The sequence below is a fragment of the Hyperolius riggenbachi genome, chromosome 11 (assembly GCF_040937935.1).
Source record: "Hyperolius riggenbachi isolate aHypRig1 chromosome 11, aHypRig1.pri, whole genome shotgun sequence".
NCBI classification, from domain to species: domain Eukaryota; kingdom Metazoa; phylum Chordata; class Amphibia; order Anura; family Hyperoliidae; genus Hyperolius; species Hyperolius riggenbachi.
The window spans coordinates 238,460,494-238,480,906 of NC_090656.1; the positions used below are offsets into that span (position 1 = coordinate 238,460,494).

The following is a 20,413-nucleotide window of genomic DNA, read 5'->3' on the forward strand; positions in this document are numbered from 1 at the left end:
TCCTCAGTCATAATTGGATTTCCAGAGATCCAACATCCACTATAGTCCACACACCCAACAAAAGACTTCCTTAGCCCAATTTCCCCAGGTTACAATGTCTTTACATCAAGAGATTGTTAAATGAGGCTTTTCAACTCCACCAATAATTCAATTTCCACAGGTAGAAAATGGTATCAAAAGGACTTCACCTCTTCAATAATTTCCAGTAGGCTGTCAAATACATTTCAAACATTCAGGTGTCAGCTTCCCCCTGCCCCCAAGACTCTAGCAGGCTTGCCTTGTCCCAATGGCTGACACCAGACTCAAAAGCCATGCCGACCAGCCTATTCTTCCTCAATTGGCAGGTAATTAGCAGTAGACACAGTTTCCCCTGCTGGACAATGGGGCAGAGGTAATGGACATCTACATACAGAATTACATTAGACAGACTTCAGTTTACTCTGGCCAGGTGACCAATTACTCCCAAGCCCAATACACATCTGAGGCATTATTCAGACAACATGGTCTGACCACCTGTATAGGCTTCACAGCAACTGTCTAATTAAGGGTTTCCTCATTAGAAGCAGACAATGATAGGTAATTTACACTTTATACGGAATTCCAGGAAGACTGGCTAACAGACAATCCCATATGTTACAGTCAAAAAATGAAGGAAATATGTTCCTGTTATCCTTAATATCATCAGCACCTCAATATATCTCCACAGTCCCTGTCTCTCATCTCAAAAAGTTGGGAGGTATGAATTCAGAGTGACCACAGAGGACAGAGATGACACAGATTATGTTAATTAACTGCAAGCGGTCTCAAAGGTAGCCCATACATCCAGCGATGATGGGCAGATCCCCCAAGAGACAGATCTCTCTCTGATCGGAGAGAGATCTGTGAGCTGCCCATACACCGTCCGCAGGCCAATTCCCAATTGATTTCATGCTGAAACCGATCAGGAGACGCTGCTTATGCCGCCTCGCTGGCCCGACTATGCTCCCCCCAATGTAAAATGCCCAAAAAGTGCCCGGTGCAGTATACTTTTCCTGTCCGTGTCTGCCGCTGGCCCCGGCTCCGCCCGTAATCTGCATACACATGCCCCAAATGGTTCCCGGCGTATATGTAGGCACGTGTGTGACGTCACAATGTTACACGCCGCTGTCGCCATCCACCCGATCGACCACAACGGTCCGACATCTTGCAGCATGCCAGATCAATACATCGCATCGATGATTGCCCATGCTCTTGGGGGTACACATTTTCATCCAGTTTGATTAAAAACTATCGAATTGGCTGGTCAATCGGCCCCCAAATCACAAGATGGATGGTCACCTTAAGGTGCCCATACACTGTGAGATGTTCCCCGACAGATTGTGGTTGAATCTGACAAATATTGTTGCTTCTACATGCCATCCGATCCTATTTTTGACCCAACATTACCGATCAAACAGGATTTTTTTTCAATAGTCAATCGTGGCCAGGGGCAGTTCTAGACTTTTCGCTGCCTGAGGCAAACTTCTGTGGATGTGCCCCCCCAAAAACAAAAAACAAAACAAACACACACAATTTGGAAGGATCGCACAGCAAGAAACAATTTACTTTGCTTCATTTAATGTTCTCACATGACATGCTGCAGCTCAACACAATAGCACACTGACTGGCTGTGAGCCTGTGACAAACAAACTTCTCACCCTCAGCCAGTCCATTCCTCCTCAGTCAGGACAGCAGCGCCACCTCCTCCCTTCTGCTGTGCAAGTCACATGAAACACTTCTGCTCTCCTGCTTCCCCTCTTCTCACTCACTGTCAGACTCCTCACACAGCACAACGAGCTGCTTTTCCCCAATGATGCTCTCCTGCCTCCCCCCTCCTCACTCACTGTCAGACTCCTCACACAGCACAACAAGCTGCTTTCCCCAATGCTGCTCTCCTGCCTCCCCCTCTCCTCACTCACGGTCAGACTCCTCACACAGCACAACGAGCTGCTTTTCCCCAATGATGCTCTCCTGCCTCCCCCCTCCTCACTCACTGTCAGACTCCTCACACAGCACAACAACCTGCTTTTCCCCAATGATGCTCTCCTGCCTCCACTTCACTCACTGTCAGACTCCTCACACAGCACAACAAACTGCTTTTCCACAATGATAACCTCTTCAACTCGCTCTCCTCTCTCTTCTCCTCCTACTCTGACTACATGCTGTAAGTATAAACACACAGTAAAAACATGCTACCCCTGTAATCTCTTCGCCTGATGCAAATGTTTCACCTTGCTTCATGAGAGAACCGGCCCTGGGTGCGGCAGGGTTATGCAGGGGGTCGCAGAGGTACTGACGTTTCCACACTGCTGCCCCATACAGAGCGCTCTCAGTCACCTCTCCAGCCACCTCTCTCCTTCCTCTGTGCTGCTGGCATCTCCTGGTGCCTGTAGTGATCACGGAGAGATGAGGGCAGAACAGAGGAAAGAGTGTGCTAGCCGTGACGAGCGCATCGCTAAAACACTGCATGGGGCCCCCGGCCCCCTGGGGAGAGCAGCATTAGCAGGGGTGACACATTTTGGGGCAGTCGTCATACAGCGGCAGTTTTATTGATTTTTAATAGATTTCATTCGATTTTCATAGATTTACTCAGCAATCAAAAATGCAGCTAAAGAAAAATGCGCAAAAAATATACTTTGGAAAATCACTGCACATATCGCAGATGATGAATCTCATTTTTAAGATAGATAGTTCTCACCAGGGCCGGGCCGAGGCATAGGCTGGAGAGGCTCCAACCTCAGGGCGCAGTGTAGGAGGGGGCGCACAATTCATTCAGCTGTCAATCCTAATTGTGTTTGAAGCAGAAAGAAATAAGAAAAGGGCATACATAGCAGTGACTGCAAGCCAGATAACTAGATATTAAGGTGTTGGGGAGGTTGTGGGCCCTGTGGCTCCTCTTAGTCTAATAGCAATCAGTGTGTGACAGCTGGGGAGGGAGGGATGGAGCAGCGCACTTTGGTGTCCTAGCCTTGGGTGCTAGAGGACCTTGTCCCTGCTCTGGTTCTCACCAACTCATTCCTTCCCTCCTTCCCCCCACCCCTCTCCTCCCCTTTTTCCTATTCTTCCCCCTGGTCGGTGCCATTGGCATGAAGTGGTAATTCCACCCATGGCTAAGCCCTTTACCCATCCACCTACCCTTACCTATCCCCCTCTCCCTATTCTCTCCTGGCCTATCCCTCCACCCTCCTTGTATTGACTTTGAATAGGACAGAGGTTATGAGAACATGTTAATGCTTTTAGATGGGCTTATATCCTTATGTAGGCCTGTATAAGTATATATATGTATCTACGTTTTTGTCACTGTGCTATTAATGACCACTGTTATTTGATATGCAATTATGTGTTATATGGCCTATCCCCACAAGTGGGGTTCTATTGTTTTTTGTATTTTTACTGTATCTTGATTTTTCCTCAATAAAAACCCTTGAAACGGAAAATCCCTGCACAAACGCTGTGTGCCTGTAATCCTATATGAGGCAGTGGGACCTTGGGGTCTCAATGAACACAATGACTTTTCGGTATTTTTGTAGGTTATGATGTATTTGGCTTCAGCTTGTCACTCTGTTAGATAGTTATTTTTCTAATTCCCTCCCCCTCTCTTCACTCCTTTCGGGTTGCCTGACATGTGTGGAATTTTTATTTAGGAATTGTGATTGGAAACCCTCTTTTTTAGATTTGTATAATGTGCTGATTCTTACTCTCGGGCATCCTGTATTGGTGGGTGGTTGCTATGGGCGCTGCAATCGCGGGCATGGGGGCGTTTTTTGTCTTGTGGCTTTTGCACTCTGGGCTGTGATTGGCTGGGCTAATTATAAGGGTGGATGATCCTGTCCTTAGAGTGGGTGGGAAATAGTGACGCGGCTACAGCTTTTCCTACGGTTTCCGGCTTTTGGAACGCTCCTGCATCCAGGAAGTGACGACTCGGAGGTCCTGGATGCGCTGCGGTGCCATCCTGCCTTCCTATATGTGTGGAATACAGTGGTTTGCAGAAGTATTCGGCCCCCTTGAAGTTTTCCACATTTTGTCACATTACTGCCACAAACATCAATCAATTTTAATGGAATTCCACGTGAAAGACCAATACAAAGTGGTGTAAACGTGAGAAGTGGAACGAAAATCATACATGATTCCAAACATTTAAAAAAATAAAAATAACTGCAAAGTGGGGTGTGCGTAATTATTCAGCCCCCTGAGTCAATACTTTGTCTCAACTCTGACCAGATTCACTGTCCCTGCTGAAGAGAAGCACCCCCAGAGCATGATACTGCCACCACCATATTTGACAGTGGGGATGGTGTGTTCAGAGTGATGGGCAGTGTTAGTTTTCCGCCACACATAGCGTTTTGCATTTTGGCCAAAAAGTTCCATTTTGGACTCATCTGACCAGAGCTCCTTCTTCCACATGGTTGCTGTGTCCCCCACATGGCTTGTGGCAAACTGCAAACAGGACTTCTTATGCTTTCCTGTTAACAATGGCATTCTTATTGTCACTCTTCCATAAAGGCCAACTTTGTGCAGTGCACGACTAATAGTTGTCCTATGGACAGATTCCCCCACCTGAGCTGTAAATCTCTACAGCTCGTCCAGAGTCACCATGGGCCTCTTGACTGCATTTCTGATCAGTGCTCTCCTTGTTCGGCCTGTGAGTTTAGGTGGACGGCCTTGTCTTGGTAGGTTTACAGTTGTGCCATACTCCTTCCATTTCTGAATGATCGCTTTAACAGTGCTCTGTGGGATGTTCAAGGCTTTGGAAATCTTTTTGTAGCCTAAGCCTGCTTTAAATTTCTCAATAACGTTATCCCTGACCTGTCTGGTGTCTTCTTTGGACTTCATGGTGTTGTTGCTCCCAATATTCTCTTAGACAACCTCTGAGGCCGTCACAGAGCAGCTGTATTTGTACAGACATTAGATTACACACAGGTGCAACTATTTAGTCATTAGCACTCATCAGGCAATGTCTATGGGCAACTGACTGCACTCAGACCAAAGGGGGCTGAATAATTACGCACCCTCCACTTTGCAGTTATTGATTTGTGAAAAATGTTTGGAATCATGTATGATTTTCGTTCCACTTCTCACATGTACACCACTTTGTATTGGTATAGTGGAATTCCAATAAAATGTATTCATGTTTGTGGCAGTAATGTGACAAAATGTGGAAAACTTCAAGGGGGCCAAATACTTTTGCAAAACACTGTAAGTAAGTACACTATTCAAGGAGTAGATTTTGGGGGGCTCAGTGTCCTGATGAAGTACTCCTTATGAGAGTGTGAAACAGCTGTCGACCTCCTACTTGCTTTGTCACTCTCTCCCCCAGCGGTCTGATGTCATTGTACTGTTTGATGTTTTAAGTGATTCTCAATAAAGTGGCATTTTTTTACTGGAGGTGCCCAGCCTTTTTCTTCTATTTTTTAGGTATGTTGGATCTTGCAAGGGCTTAGAGCACTCCAGAGAGCTGTGTCTAGTGTCCTTGTGCACCTTCCTCTACTACAAACTTCCTATATGACCTCTATCAGACGAGAGGATGAACTGTGGGCTTGTCGAGCAGTTCTGCACCCCTTGTGCCACCCATGAGAAAAAAACATTTTTGATGAACTCCACCATTGTCCCTCAAGGCTACAAAAATACCTGGAATTAGTGTTGCTGAAAATGATATTTGACGATCACTTGGGGTGACAGTTTTTCACATCAGTGTACAAATGAGCTGTTCAGCTCTCTGCTGTGCAACCATTAGGCCCTAGGTAGAGAGTAGGGGAGTGGATTAGCAGAGGGAACTACAATAATAGTCAACCAAAATTGCCCAGCATGTTTGATCACTACCGATCACACCTCTGATGTAAACAGATACCTGTACACACTAGTCAGTCTCTATATCACTAATGGTTGTTATGGGCAATACAAGTGAGAGAGCCTAAGCGCTTTGAGTCCTATGGGAGAAAAGCGCTATAGAAATGTTATTGTATTGTATTGTATAAAGCTGTACATATACAGTATAAAACAGTAATGTGAAGATTAGAATATGCTGTGAAAATGCTCTTGAGGATAGCACTGCATTCTGATAACACAACATGTTTTCTTTTCTCTTGTCTTCAGGTGTGATGACCCTTCAAACAGTTGTAGCTTCCAGCAACACCTCTCTAATCCAACCAGGATTTTCCTTGTTCCCGTTTGCCCGCCATGTTTTTTTCTTTGGCCAAAAGGGCTGGCCAAAGAGGGTGTGTCCTACAGGAGTCTTCCTGGTGGACCTGAAGAACAATGAACTGAAACTCAGACCAACCACCTTCACAAATGATTCCTGCTACCTCCCTCCACTGAGGCATCCAGCCATCACTAGCTTCTCCAAAGCCTCAAGCGGTGAAGACCCTCAGTGTCTTGTCCATGGAGGAAAAACACCAAACAACGAACTATCTTCAAAGTTTTACATCGTGTCCATGGCTACAACTGCCACTAAGAAGACGACACTCTGCTGTTTGGAGAAAGATTTAGTGGGCGACATACCGGAAGCACGCTATGGTCATTCGATGAATGTTGTCCACAGCAGAGGCAAATCAGCCGTACTGCTGTTTGGTGGTAGGTCCTACATACCTCTGAACCAAAGGATTACAGAAAAATGGAACAGCGTTCTCGATTGTCAGCCGTCGGTCTATCTCATTGATCTCCAGTTTGGTTGTTCAAGCATGTACACCCTCAAAGAGATTCAAGATGGGCTCTCCTTCCATGTTTCGGTATCGAAGGATGATACAGTGTATATTATGGGTGGTCATACCCTTGAAAGCAACATACGGTCTCCCAATATCTATAAGCTTAAAGTTGATCTTCCTCTCGGAAGTCCAGCAATAACTTGCACGGTGCTTCAAAGTCAGTTGCCCGTTTCCAGCGCTATCGTAACTCGTACAAGCCAAGATGAATACCTCATTGTTGGTGGATATGAGTCTGACGGCCAGAAGAAGATGAATTGTAACAGAGTTTCCATAAGTAAGGAGGACATAGACATCCAAGAGGTGGAAACACCTGACTGGACTGGAGATATAAGGCACAGCAAGACATGGTTCGGTGCCGATATGGGAAATGGCGCTGTGCTTCTTGGGATTCCAGGAGACAACAAAAACCAAAGCTCAGACAGCTCCTATTTCTTCTACAAACTGAACCTTGGTGGAGAGGAGGATCTGATGCGGTCCTGCAGCCAAGGATCGCTGGAGGATCAGGAAGACTCAATGCCGCTTGAAGACTCTGAAGAATTAACCTTCGTTGGAGATGATGTGTTTGATGAAGACACTTACAATGAAGATGATGAGGAAGACGAGTCGGAGACTGGTTATTGGATCACATGTTGCGTTGGCTGTGATCTGGACGAGAACACCTGGGTGCCGTTTTACTCCACGGAACTCAACAAGCCAGCCATGATCTTCTGCTCTCGTGATGGTGGACATTGGGTCCACGCTAAGTGTATGGACCTCTCAGAAACCATGCTCGTCTACCTCTCTGAGAACAATGTCAAGTATTTCTGCCAAGACCACATTAAACTGGAAAGAGGCCTGCAAACCCCCAAAAAGATGATCCCGGTTCTGAAACCATCGATGAAGAAAGTAGGTCGAAAAGCATCAATCAGCAGAATGTCAACAGTGAAGAAATCTTTCCTCAGGCGACTGTTTGACTAAAATCTTTACTGTCTCTAGGTGATTAGACCTTGCCTGGAAATTGTGGTTTTTTTTTAATTTAAGTACCCCTGTCACTTGGTTTAGGGATCAAACTCAGGGAAAGAGATGAATACAGTGAAAAGAGTCACGGCAATTGCCATCTCTTCCAATGAAATCTATGCACAGACTAAAACTTAAAGGGAACCCGAGGTGAGATGGATATGGAGGTTGCCATATTTATTTCCTTGTTAACAATGCCAGTCGCCTGGCAGTCCTGTTGATCTTCTGGCATAAGTAGTGTCTGAGCCAAAACCCTGAAAAAAGCATATGACTAATCCAGTAAAACCTGAGTCAGCTGACGCAGGGTACCTGAACTGCTGCATGCTTGTTCAGGGGCTATGGGTGAAAGTATTAGAGGCAGAGGATCAGCAGGACAGCCAGGCAATAATGTGTTTTGTTTAAAAGGAAATAAATAAGGCAGCCTCCGTATCACTCTCACCTCGGGTTCCCTTTAAAGGACAACTGTAGTGAGAGGTATATGGAGGCTGCCATATTGATTTCCTTTTGAACAATACCAGTTGCCTGGCTAAGCTGCAGATCACCTGCCTCTAGTACTTTTAGCCCTAGACCCTGAACAAGCATGCAGCAGATCAGGTGTTTCTGACATTTTTGACAGATCTGACTGGATTAGCCCCCCCCCCCCCCCCCCATTCCCTGAGGTTGTGGGGGCTAGAGCTATCCCCATGCTCCTATATTTAAAAATCGAGGTATCTGCAGCATTATTGGAGCATTTGCGCTTCAATGCATAGCATTGGATTGCTACAAAGTCGGTTTTCAGTTGTTGTACAAAGCGATTTTGCAGCACTTCTACTACTTAAAACCACTTGCTGTACCCTTGCTCTAATGAAAATCACAATCTCTATATAAATCGCTAGCATGCCGAGGATCACAAAACCCTAGCGATTTTAATAGCGTTTTGCAATCCCCAGTATAAAAGGGGCCTTAAACGTATTGCTAGTGATTTATATAGCGATTGCGATTTTCATCAAAGCAAGGCTATATGGGTACAGCGAGTGGTTTTAAGTAGCAGAAGCGGGGATTATTCTTTTTCACTTTTTTTGCATATTTTACTGGACATTTTTGCATTGTTTGAGCAGTTGTAACTCGACTTGGTGGCTGATCGACCATCCGAATAAATAATTATAATCAAATTGGATGAAAATCAGTGCCTCCAAGAGCATGCCCGGTCATCGGGATTTAACCAATTTTGGCCTGAAATTGGTCACATGTATCGATCAGACAAGCTGCAAGCTTTTGTGGCATCATGGTAGATCGGTGCACGATGGTATCGGCGAGCGATATCTGGATGAGCGACAAAACGTGCCCCCCCCCTCCCAGTGTTTAAATTCCCACCATGTGTACATTTATACATTACCTGTTCTGTCGCCCACCGCGCAGTGCCCATCCGTCTTCTGGTTCTTACTTTTCCATTTGCGCCTTACAGCCAGCGTATAGCGCGTGGCGCATGTGTGACATCACAGTCGCTAAACGCCAGCAGTCTGAGAGGTTCAAATAGAAGAGGAAGACTCAGAAGAAGGATGGGCACTGTGCGGTGGGCGACATAGGACAGGTAATGTATATACACTACTCTAGGGGGGCAGCGGCGAGGTGGCGGACGTGGCCTATTCCCGAGAGATTTCATAATGAAATTGATCGGGAATCGGCCTGCGGTGTATGGGAGGGCGGCCGACAGATCTCTCTCTAATCAGATTCCATCTCTTGTCCTATCTGCCCATCATCGCTAGATGTATGACTACCTTTAGGGGTTGATTTCACCTTGTTATAAGTTCACTTACCTCTATTCTGTTCTCTTAAAGCGGTATCGTCACAATAAAAATCAAATTTCAGCAGCAACTGGTCTGAGTGTATTAAGTGATAAAGATGCTAATCCTGCATTCCAAACTAGCAAAACTGTTTCTGCTGTTATGGTTTGGAGTTATCACATACTTTAGGAGCACTGGCCCTTTAGTAGTCAGTGCCAAACAGTTGAATGCTGGGGATTCTTTTTATCTATAATATATTCTTCCTCTTCCATTTATTTCCCTGCCTAGCCTATCTGAAACATGATCCTCTGCTCACTTGTGTTTACAAGCAAAGCTGATATGACTTAGCGATTGGAGGAGAAAAGAAAAAAAAGACAGACCAGTTCCTAGTTTCCACCTCAGTGGGAGTGTCTGAAGACTATGGGAGGAGGGCAGCTAATGTATACACAATGAGCAAGAGAAAGGGGGGGGGATGGTGGGCGAACAAGAGTCAGGGAGGATATGATGTCAGCAGGGCCGGATTACCGACCAGGCAACAAAAGCAGTCGCTTGGGGCCCCATTCAGAGTCAAAGGGGCCCCATTAGCACATAAACCAGCCCTTGCCATCCTGTCAGCGGTGGCTGGATGGTATAATGGTTAAAGGGCTGCTCTATGCCTTTTAGTTTTCGATATTTTCGCGATTGAAATCGCGGCCACAGGACGACTTTTCTCCAAAGTCAGCGGTGGCTGGATGGTATAATGGTTAAAGGGACTCTGAGCAGTGCAGTAGCTATGGAAAGATTCATATCATTTTAAAGCTCTCTTTCTCCTCTTTCCAATGATATATAAACAGCTGCTCTATGCCTTTTAGTTTTCGATATTTTCGCGATTGAAATCGCGGCCACAGGACGACTTTTCTCCAAAGTCAGCGGTGGCTGGATGGTATAATGGTTAAAGGGACTCTGAGCAGTGCAGTAACTATGGAAAGATTCATATCATTTTAAAGCTCTCTTTCTCCTCTTTCCAATGATATATAAACAGCTGCTCTATGCCTTTTAGTTTTTGATATTTTCGCGATCGAAATCGCGGCCACAGAACGACTTTTCTCCAAAGTCAGCGGTGGCTGGATGGTATAATGGTTAAAGGGACTCTGAGCAGTGCAGTAACTATGGAAAGATGCATATCATTTTAAAGCTCTTTTTCTCCTCTTTCCAATGATATGTAAACAGCTGCTCTATGCCTTTTAGTTTTTGATATTTTCACGATCGAAATCACGGCCACAGGACGACTTTTCTCCAAAGTTGGCAGCTCGATTCAGCACAATGCAATGAAATATAAGGAACCCAGGGGGATATAATTACAAACATCATGCTGGTAGGTGTGAGGATGTAATGAATTAGTTGTGGGTATGCTTAAAGGCATATCCACAGGCACTGCTTGGAGTCCCTTTAAGGGCTCTGCCGCTGACACAGGAGACCAGGGTCCGAATCTCAGCTCTGCCTGTTCAGTAAGCCAGCACCTATTCAATAGGAGACCGTAGGCAAGTCTCTCTAACACTGCTACTGCCTATAGGGCGCGTCCTAGTGGCTGCAGCTCTGGCGCTTTGAGTCCGCCAGGAGAAAAGCGCGATATAAATGTTATTTGTCTTGTCTTGTCAAATGATGCCATGCGCTGCTGATTGTCTTCAGAGCCAGGCTCTCCTCCTAGGTCCCCCTCCTGCTACTGTGCGCTCTGCCGCTGCCCACTCCTCCCTCCCTTCCCACAGAGAACCACAGCTGCAGCAAGAATGATAGCAGCAGATGGCAAACGCTCACTCACCTATCCATGATCCAAGCGATAGAGATCCCGTCATCTGAAACCCATCTGTCTCTTCTACAGTGCAGCCGCTCGCTCTGAACTTCCTGATTCTCAGATCAGACATGAAGTAGGAAGTAGTAATAGTAGTAGTAACAGAGCGGCAGCACTCTAGAGGAGACAGATGGGCTCCGGATGACGGGACCTCTATTGCTTGGATCGCAATAGGTGAATGTGATTCATCTGGTGCTGTCATTCTCCCCCACTGCGGCTGCCTTCTCTGCTGGACTATCGTATTCACTGGGATGGAGGCTGCATGGTGGCTGTCTAGTTTGGGAGGAAATTGGTTGTTCGGTGGTGGGAGTGGTTATGTAATTCTGTCTGGGGAACGGCTTCCGGTTTGGCGGTGTCCAGAGCTTTCTGCTATTGCCAGGCTGGAGATGCAGGGGGAAAGTGCAGCTGCGGTGATATCTGGCGCCCTCTTCACAGGGGTGCCCCAGCCCCTGAGTGCAAATGTCCCAGCCATTCATCTCTCACTCTGCATTTTGCCGCTGCTATTCCCTGCATTGTGCACCCACAGAGGAAAGCGTGCTGTTGCCCATAGCAACCAGTAGCTCGGCTGCCCGGTGTGTGCGACATATTGCTGTGCAGCTGCATCTTCTGATTCTATTACGACATGATGGGGGGGCCCAAATCAGTTACTTTGCTTAGGGCCCCATTTAGCCTTAATCCGGCTCTGGATGTCAGTGTTAGCTTAGCAAGATGGCCACTGCCTAGAATAGCATTTTCTGCTTCTCCTTTAAAAAATTCACAGGAATCATTACGTGGATAGCACAATACATCTGTTATGTAAGTAGAAGTAGTATTTATCTACTTATATATGTGTTTTTTATTTCTAGGTTAGTATGGGTGTCGCTTGTTCTTTAAAGGACATCCGAAGTGAAAATAAACAGATGAGCTTCACAACTGTATCTATCCTCCTCCTCCTACAAATGACTTGTTTAGCTATGCCACAGTTTTATTTTATATTTAAATCTACTTTTTAAGTTTTTACTGTTTCATTGTCTCTGCTTAATGACACATTCATTGAAGTATGCCAGAGCTAAAATCTAAGAACTATTGTCCCTTTTTATCTCTTTTCTGCCCTCAGAAGCCATTTTCTGCCAGGAAAGTGTTTTATAGCTGTAATCCCTTATTAGTGAGGGTTACGCTGTAGTCTGACCCAGACAGAAACTGTCACTTGCATACCTCATTTGTAACTCTTTCAGGCACAAAAAGGAAAGAAAGGAACACAGTACAGTTATTTGTGTGCCTGGCACTGTACGTAGACATGTCTATCTCATCATGTCACTTGTCACCTAGGACGTCCTTTAAATTATTTGGCACGTTTGACATTTCTCTTTCGTTTCTTTGTTGCAGGATCCCGCAAGTAAAACGTGAGCTCAGATACCGATGAGATTTTCTGTGTAATGACTGGGCCAAGTCACTGGCAAAGTTATCTTATCTCAGGAACTGCAAAAGGAAGTTTTGAATCAGGATGATACCTTTGCTTTTACTAATGGCTAGCACAGTATACTACTCTACTACTTATCTCAGGAACTGTGGATATAAAATAGAATTTCAGGGTGAAAAATAATGTATAATATAAGGGCTGGAGGTTGAGGAGCTGTGTAGTTATTGTAATCAGCCACCTACAGAAGTGTAAACATTGGTAAGCGTTTGCAGATGGCCACTATGCGACGGCAAGCATGTGTTTGTCAAAAGATCGTCAAATGCCTGCCATGTGGTTGGACAGCAGTTAAGTTGAAGACCATGCATAGGAATGCGTCCGCAACTTCACGCGATCAGATGAGAGAAAACCAACTGCCAGAAGCCGCAATTACAATCTGCGAATGCCGGATCTTCCATGACCATCCACGAAAGCTGTCTGCATGAACGCTAAAACTTATATCAGGCCAGATTTATGATGTTACCGCTGTAGACCAACATGGCTATCAGTCTGTGTGCAGCAGCAGCGGTCCCCTCCCATTCCATGTGTGCGTGTATCAAAAAAGGGCGCCTGGAAAAAAGGGCGTGGGGTATAGCCGAAATTTTAAGTTTTAATTCAAAACCATATTTCTCTTTTAAGGGGTTGTAAACGAAAATTTTGTGCTAAATCGGTTAAATAAACGGAAATGAAATGGCAAAATACCGTCTATAACAACAAACGAATTCTGAAAAGAAACGTCAAATATCGTCTATAACAAAAACGATATTTACACTTGTATTAAGCATAGCAATGCAATGGTAGGTTTTACAGATATTTTACTGTAATTATACCAAACTGTAGGCTCACACAGATCTCTCCCTATCCCTAACCCCTAGACCCCTCTTTGTTTAAATATATATAATTTAGTAAATTGTATATATTACATATATTGTGCTGTAACTATACCTAACCTTACTCTCACACAGAGCCCTCCCTGTACCTATCCCTAACCCCTAAGACCCCCCTGGTGGTGCCTAACCCTAAGACCCTCCTGGTGGTGCCTAACCCTAAGACCCCCTGGTGGTGCCTAACCCTAACCACCCCCCTGGTGGTGCCTAACCCTAACCACCCCCTAATTGCGTATATTATACTGTGACTATACCTAACCCTCCCTGTACCTATCCCTAGACCCCCTGGACCCCCCTGGTAATGCCTAAACCTAACCATCCCCACCGCACAAACACCCTAAACACATATAAACAATACTATATTCAATCCTTAAAATACTTCTCTACAAATAACATAAATAAAATAATTTATATATTTGTAATAGAATAAATAGAAGAAGTGTAAACGAAAATGTAGTTGTTATACTTTTGTAAGTAAAATTATTAAACTAATAAGTAAAAACTGAAATAAGCGAAATTTAAAAACGAAAAAACAAGTATAACACAAACTCAAAACGAAGTTGTAAACAATATTTGTTATAAACCTTATTCTGTAAAACTTTTGTTAACACGATCCCTGCAACCGCTATTTCTCGGGCGCCCTTTTTTCCTGTTGGGCGCCGAATAGACGATATTTTGCATTGCAGTCTATGGCGGCGCCCTTTTTGTCCACTATCCCTGTGTGCCCTTTTTTACTAGCACCTCCATGTGTACCTTGCAGCTACAGACTATGATCATTGTAGGGATTAGAGTTGGGCCGAACCTCCGATTTTTCCGCGGAAGGTTCGGTTCGCGTTAAAGTTCGCGAACCGCAATAGACTTCAATGGGGATGCGAACCTTGAAAAAAAAAATAATTATGCTGGCCACAAAAGTGATGGAAAAGATGTTTTAAGGGGTCTAACACCTGGAGGGGGGCATGGCGGAGTGGGATACACGCCAAAAGTCCCCGGGAAAAATCTGGATTTGACGAAAAGCAGCGTTTTAAGGGCAGAAATCACATTGAATGCTAAATGACAGGCCTAAAGTGCTTTAAAACATCTTGCATGTGTATACATCAATCAGGTAGTGTAATTAAGGTACTGCTTCACACTGACACACCAAACTCCACTGAACAGAACAGGTATGCAGTGGCGGGTTCACTAAACAGGTATACAGTGGCGGGTCCACTGAACAGAACAGGTATGCAGTGGCGGGTTCACTGAACAGGTATGCAGTGGTGGGTTCACAGAACAGGTATGCAGTGGTGGGTTCACAGAACAGGTATGCAGTGGCAGCAGGATCACTGAACAGGTATGCAGTGGTGGGTGGGTTCACAGAACAGGTATGCAGTGGTGGGTTCACAGAACAGGTATGCAGTGGTGTGTTCACAGAACAGGTATGCAGTGGCAAGATCACTGAACAGGTATGCAGTGGTGGTGGGTGGGTTCACAGAACAAGTATGCAGTGGCAGGATCACTGAACAGGTATGCAGTGGTGGGTGGGTTCACAGAACAGGTATGCAGTGGCAGGATCACTGAACAGGTATGCAGTGGCAGGATCACAGTACAGGTATGCAGTGGGCTGAGGGCTCACTGAACAGAACAGGTATGCAGCCAGGAAGAGGTTAAGCCTAACTAATCTTTCCCTATATGAGAGACTGCAGCAGCTCGCCCTACTCTCACTAATGCAGGCACACGAGTGGCCGTAATGGCCGCCGCTGCCTGCCTTATATAAGGGGGGTGGGGCTCCAGGGGCTAGTGTAGCCTAATTGGCTACACTGGGCCTGCTGACTGTGATGTAGAGGGTCAAAGTTGACCCTCAGGTGCATTATGGGGCGAACCGAACTTCTTCCGCAAAACGTTCGCGTGCGGTACCCGCACGCGAACCACCTAAGTTCGCGCAAACCACGTTCGCCGGCGAACCGTTCGGCCCAACTCTAGTAGGGATTAGATTGTGAGCTCCTCTGAGGACAGTCAGTGACATGACTATGTACTCTGTAAAGTGCTGCAGAAGATGTCAGTGCTATATAAATACATAATAGTAATACGGTAGGACATTAGACTATGACTATGGTAGGAATTAGATTGTGAGCTCCTCTGAGAACAGTCAGTGATAACTAAATACATAATAATATGTGATATGACATTAGACTATGAATATGGTGGGATTTGATTGTGAGCTCGTCTGAGGACAGTCAGTGACATGACTATGTACAGCGCTGCAGAAGATGTCAGTGCTATATACTGTAAATACATAGTAATGATATGGTAGGACATTAGACTATGACTGTGGTAGGATTAGATTGTGAGCTCCTCTGAGGACAGTCAGTGACATGACTATGTACTCTGTTAAGTGCTGCTGAAGATGTCAGTGCTATATAAATAATAAGGGCCGATTTTAGGGGAAAGTCAATTAACTTATCTGTATGTTTTTGGGATGTTGGAGGAAACCAGAGTGCCTGGAGGAAACCCACACAGACAATGGGAAAACATACAAACTCCTTGCAGATGTTGACCTGCTGTGGGGGTTGGTTACCACAACGCCACCCTGCTGCCCAGTGGTAGGACATTAGACTATGACTATGGTAGGATTAGAGTGTGAGCTCCTCTGAGGACAGTCAGTGGCATGACTATGTACTCTGTAATGTACTGCAGAAGATGTCAGTGCGATATAAGTACATAATAATAATATGGTAGGACATCAGACTATGACTATAGTAGAATTAGATTGTCGGCTCCTCTGAGGACAGTCAGTGGCATGACTATGTACTCTGTAAAGTGCTGCAGGAGATGTCAGTGCTATATAAATAAATAATATGGTAGGACATCAGACTATGACTATAGTAGAATTAGATTGTCGGCTCCTCTGAGGACAGTCAGAGACATGACTATGTGCTCAGCAAAGTGCTGCAGAAGATGTCAGTGCTATATAAATACATAATAATAATATGGCAGGACATTAGACTATGACTATGGTAGGATTAGAGTGTGAGCCCCTCTGAGGACAGTCAGTGACATGACTATGTACTCTGTAAAGTGCTGCAGAAGATGTCAGTGCTATATCAATACATAATTAAGCTTAATAGAAGTTTTGGGGTTTTTTTTTCTTAACGGGGCATTAAGTGCTAAATAAATGATTGTTTTATTACTGTTGAATTCATTTTGTTTAACTTTATTTAGGAAGGTATAAATAAAAAAAATAAAGTCTTCATATTTTGTTCATTTTCATCTGTAACAGCAACCTCTATCATCATGTATCATCATGCCACAGATAGAACGTCCATCCAAAATCAAATGAATATCAAAAAAAATAGTGTAAACAAAAATACAGTTATTAGGAAAAGTTTACACATTGCATTGTGCCTAGGATGATGGAGGCCTTTAAAACTTGCGCTGGGCATAAAGTTTATAATGTGTACATCAGCGCTGCCCAACTTCATGGGCAGGGGGTATGTCTAGCACTGGATTTCTTGGCTGGAGGGGGGCGGAGCATCAATGTCCTGGCTTGGGGGGGATGGGAGGGGGTGTTGCTAGGCCAAGCGCAAACAAAAGGTGGGCCTGCCTGAGAAGTTGGCCTGACACAAAAAATAGTCTGGGCAAAAATAGTCTGGGCAAGTGAGTGTGCCCCGCGGGCAGCCAGTTGGACAGCCCTTGTCTAGGTTTACTTACATACAGAGATGTAAACTGATTTTCTTATTGTAGTAGACAGTCTAGCATCAGGATGCGAAGAGACGCTAAAAGTGGGATTATACTCCCAAAAGTAACATTTTAGTAGCTACTCGTAGGGCTCATTTCCACAGGCAGTTCAACTGTATGCTCATCAAGCAGTTACCAGGCAGCAGCAAGCAGTTGTGAGAGTTTGAGAGGCTTTTCACTCTCTATCAACTGCTCATGAAAAAAGGGGCCTTAGGAACATAAAAGATGATCTGAAAGCATTCCCAAGCATTCCCTTTGAGTAAAAACATTTACTTTAACTTCAGAGAGCAGTACAGGCTTGCTTATCTCTGGCTAATCGGCAAATGTAATTATTGCCGGCAAGAATGTGCCTGTGTCTTCTTTCCACTCCCCTCCTTTTTGAAGTGACTCAGCTGTTGCCAGGGCGATGTGTCTATTCATCAGACGGAGGGGGCAGAATCAAGACACAGGCAGAGTGTCTCCTGGCCGGCAATTATTACATTTGCTGATTAACCAGAGGTAAGCAAGCCTGTACTGCTCTCTGCAGTGTAAATAAACATTTGTACACACAAGTAATGCTTGGGAATGCTTTCTAGTTTTCTTTCATGCACCTAAGAGCAGTTACTGAAATTTAGTTTTTTAGTTTTGGGAGTATAATCCCACTTAAAAAATATTACCCTGCTTTGTTACAGAGAGGAGAAGCCCTTTATTCCAAGCCAAATACTGTCGCCATGGTATCCATAATTGATCCTAGAAACATAGCACTGGTACATTTTATTAGCCAATTTACCACTACCATGTAGTATCAGGAATTTTAAATACTATGACCAGATTGGGTCCGATCCAATTCACATTTTCTTTCTAATATTTCTCCTAGGCGATATTTTCATATTATAAATAGAAGGTCATTAACATCCCTAGCGTTATGAATTCCTGATTTTAGGTTTTGAAAGCGTTGCAATGATTTCACAAGCTTTCATACCCTAAAAAACATACCGTTAGATAGATCTGCAGCATCCCTGCTCTTTGCACACCTCCCATAGATCCAGCTCGGGGTTACTGCTCTGAGCTTCGGGATTTTTGTCCCCAGCCTGACTTGAGGTTACCGCTAAGAAGGTGAAAGTAAACCAGAGATCAAAAACATCTAAAGAATCCTTCTTCCAGCTCCATAAGCAAGGATGCGTCCCTCGCCATCCTCCCGCAGTCCTCTGTTCAGCCGCAATCATCCCTGGTAACTTGCTCAGTCGGGTCCAGTCTGGGTCTTCAGCGCATGTGCAGTAGCCCCGGACTGACTGGGCCAGTTACCAGGGATGATTGCCACGAAATGGAGGACTGCAGGAGGATGGAGAGGGAAGCATCCATGCTTATGGGGCTGGAGGAAACCCTGGGAAAGTAAAAAAAAAATCATTATATTTGCAGGTTTCTGGTTCACCCGTATTTTTCGGACTATAAGACGATCCTGACCATAAGACACACTTAGGTTTAGAGGACAAGAAACAGGGGATCATAAATATATACTAAACCTGGAGCATCCATGGTGAAGGGGCATCTTGTGGATTATGCCCCCTTTGTACCTCATGCCCCCTTGTACCTCTTGTGTCTCCCTGTGTCCGCCTCTTACTCCATGTGTCATTCTCTGTCCTCCTTGTGTCCTCCTCTATGCCCCTTTGTGTGTGGGTTGTGTGCTGTGGGTTGGAGATTTGTATTGGCAGGCATCCACAAGTCAGGAACTCCCTGCATTTGGACTATAAGACGCAATTACTTTTTTTCCCCACTTTTGGGGCCCACTTTTAAGCCTCCAGTAAACAAGAAAATAATGTTGACAGTACCTTTTCACCTACTTGTTGGTACTATTTCAATTACAGAGTGCTGAAAAGTTATTTTATACAAAAGATGAAAAACTTGGGGGTAAACAGATTTTTGCACTAAAGCAGCGTTGCGTTTACGTTATTTTTTTGCCCGCTAGTAGGGATGCTCATTCGGTTTCCGCAGAATTCAAATTTCCACTTTTTCATTCAGAAATTGGACTTCCGTGGAAATCTGATTTACCGCAACTCGGCAATTTTTTTTTTTATCATACTTGTTTTTATTTTGCAAATACAAAGAAAAAAGGAACTGGTTTCACAGGTATAACAATCAAGGTAGTAGTACAACGGATATGGGGATACAAAGGAGGGACAATTGGGGCCATAGATCGAGTCCTAGAGGTAAATATGGAGGAGTCCCAATCAGTGTCCAACCTTAAAACGTTTGAGGAAACAACAAAATGAATTGGGGGGAAAAGAATCTTGACTCGAAGACGAGGAGTTCCAGTTGGAGGTGTGGCGAGTGTCTGAAGTCCATGAGAGATGGATAACGGGAAGTTTTCAAGCCACATTCTGAAGAGTGGGGGGAGCATAGGGAGGAGGGGGGAGGGAAGAGATAGTAAGCTTCGAGATATAGAAGTGAGAAAAAGGAGTCACACCACTGCCCTAACGGCCTGTATTATGTATGGAAAATATAAGCTACTTGGGAAGGGCCTAGCAAAATCTAGCAAGGATGGATGTCCAATGGTGGGGATGTAGTTTATTAGGTCAGCTCAGAAATGAGATGGTGGAGGGTGGAGGAGATGGATATATGTTCAGGGGGGGTGAAAAATGAGAGAAGAGTACGGCCAGGAGTCCCAGATTTTGTGGAAATTCAATTCTGTGTCTCTTAGTGAAGCCGTAAGCAGTTCCATATTTTTTGTCCAGTTGATTTTGTGGATGACTTCTGATCGCAACTCAGCAATTTTAACCCAGTCACAGAACTCGGAAGCACTTGACCAATCAGAGAATGCAGGATTTGTACGCAACAATCAGATTACCGCGGTAATTTAAAACTAATCACAAGATTCTGTTTTTCTGATTTTTTTCTGTCATTTCTTGCATTGTCTGATGAAAAATAAATGGGTATTTCTGACCATCGCTATTCACTAGTAACATCATTAGTTTTCGTTTTTGCAAAAAATTGAAATTGCCCTTTTTCTTTCCCTTTGGTTATCTGTAGCAGAGAGGGGGTGTGAGTGCAAATTTTGGTGCCTAAAAACATCACTGTGACAATTGCTCAAAACT

The 20,413-nt window shown here is 44.7% G+C and overlaps 1 protein-coding gene across 2 annotated transcripts in view; it reads left to right on the top strand.

Annotated features, from left to right (window-relative positions):
* RAG2 (recombination activating 2) overlaps nucleotides 1-13,680 on the top strand; it is a 32,368-nt gene extending 18,688 nt beyond the window's left edge. Inside the window, exons 2-3 of one of the 2 annotated variants that reach the window (XM_068260053.1) lie at nucleotides 6,112-7,694; nucleotides 12,672-13,680. In XM_068260053.1, the coding sequence (XP_068116154.1) occupies nucleotides 6,117-7,676 (1,560 nt within the window). In that variant the 5' untranslated portion in view covers nucleotides 6,112-6,116 and the 3' untranslated portion in view covers nucleotides 7,677-7,694; nucleotides 12,672-13,680. The remainder of the gene's footprint in view (nucleotides 1-6,111; nucleotides 7,695-12,671) is intronic. The other variant, XM_068260054.1, reaches the window with a different exon arrangement.
* The last annotated feature ends 6,733 nt before the right edge of the window (nucleotides 13,681-20,413 follow it).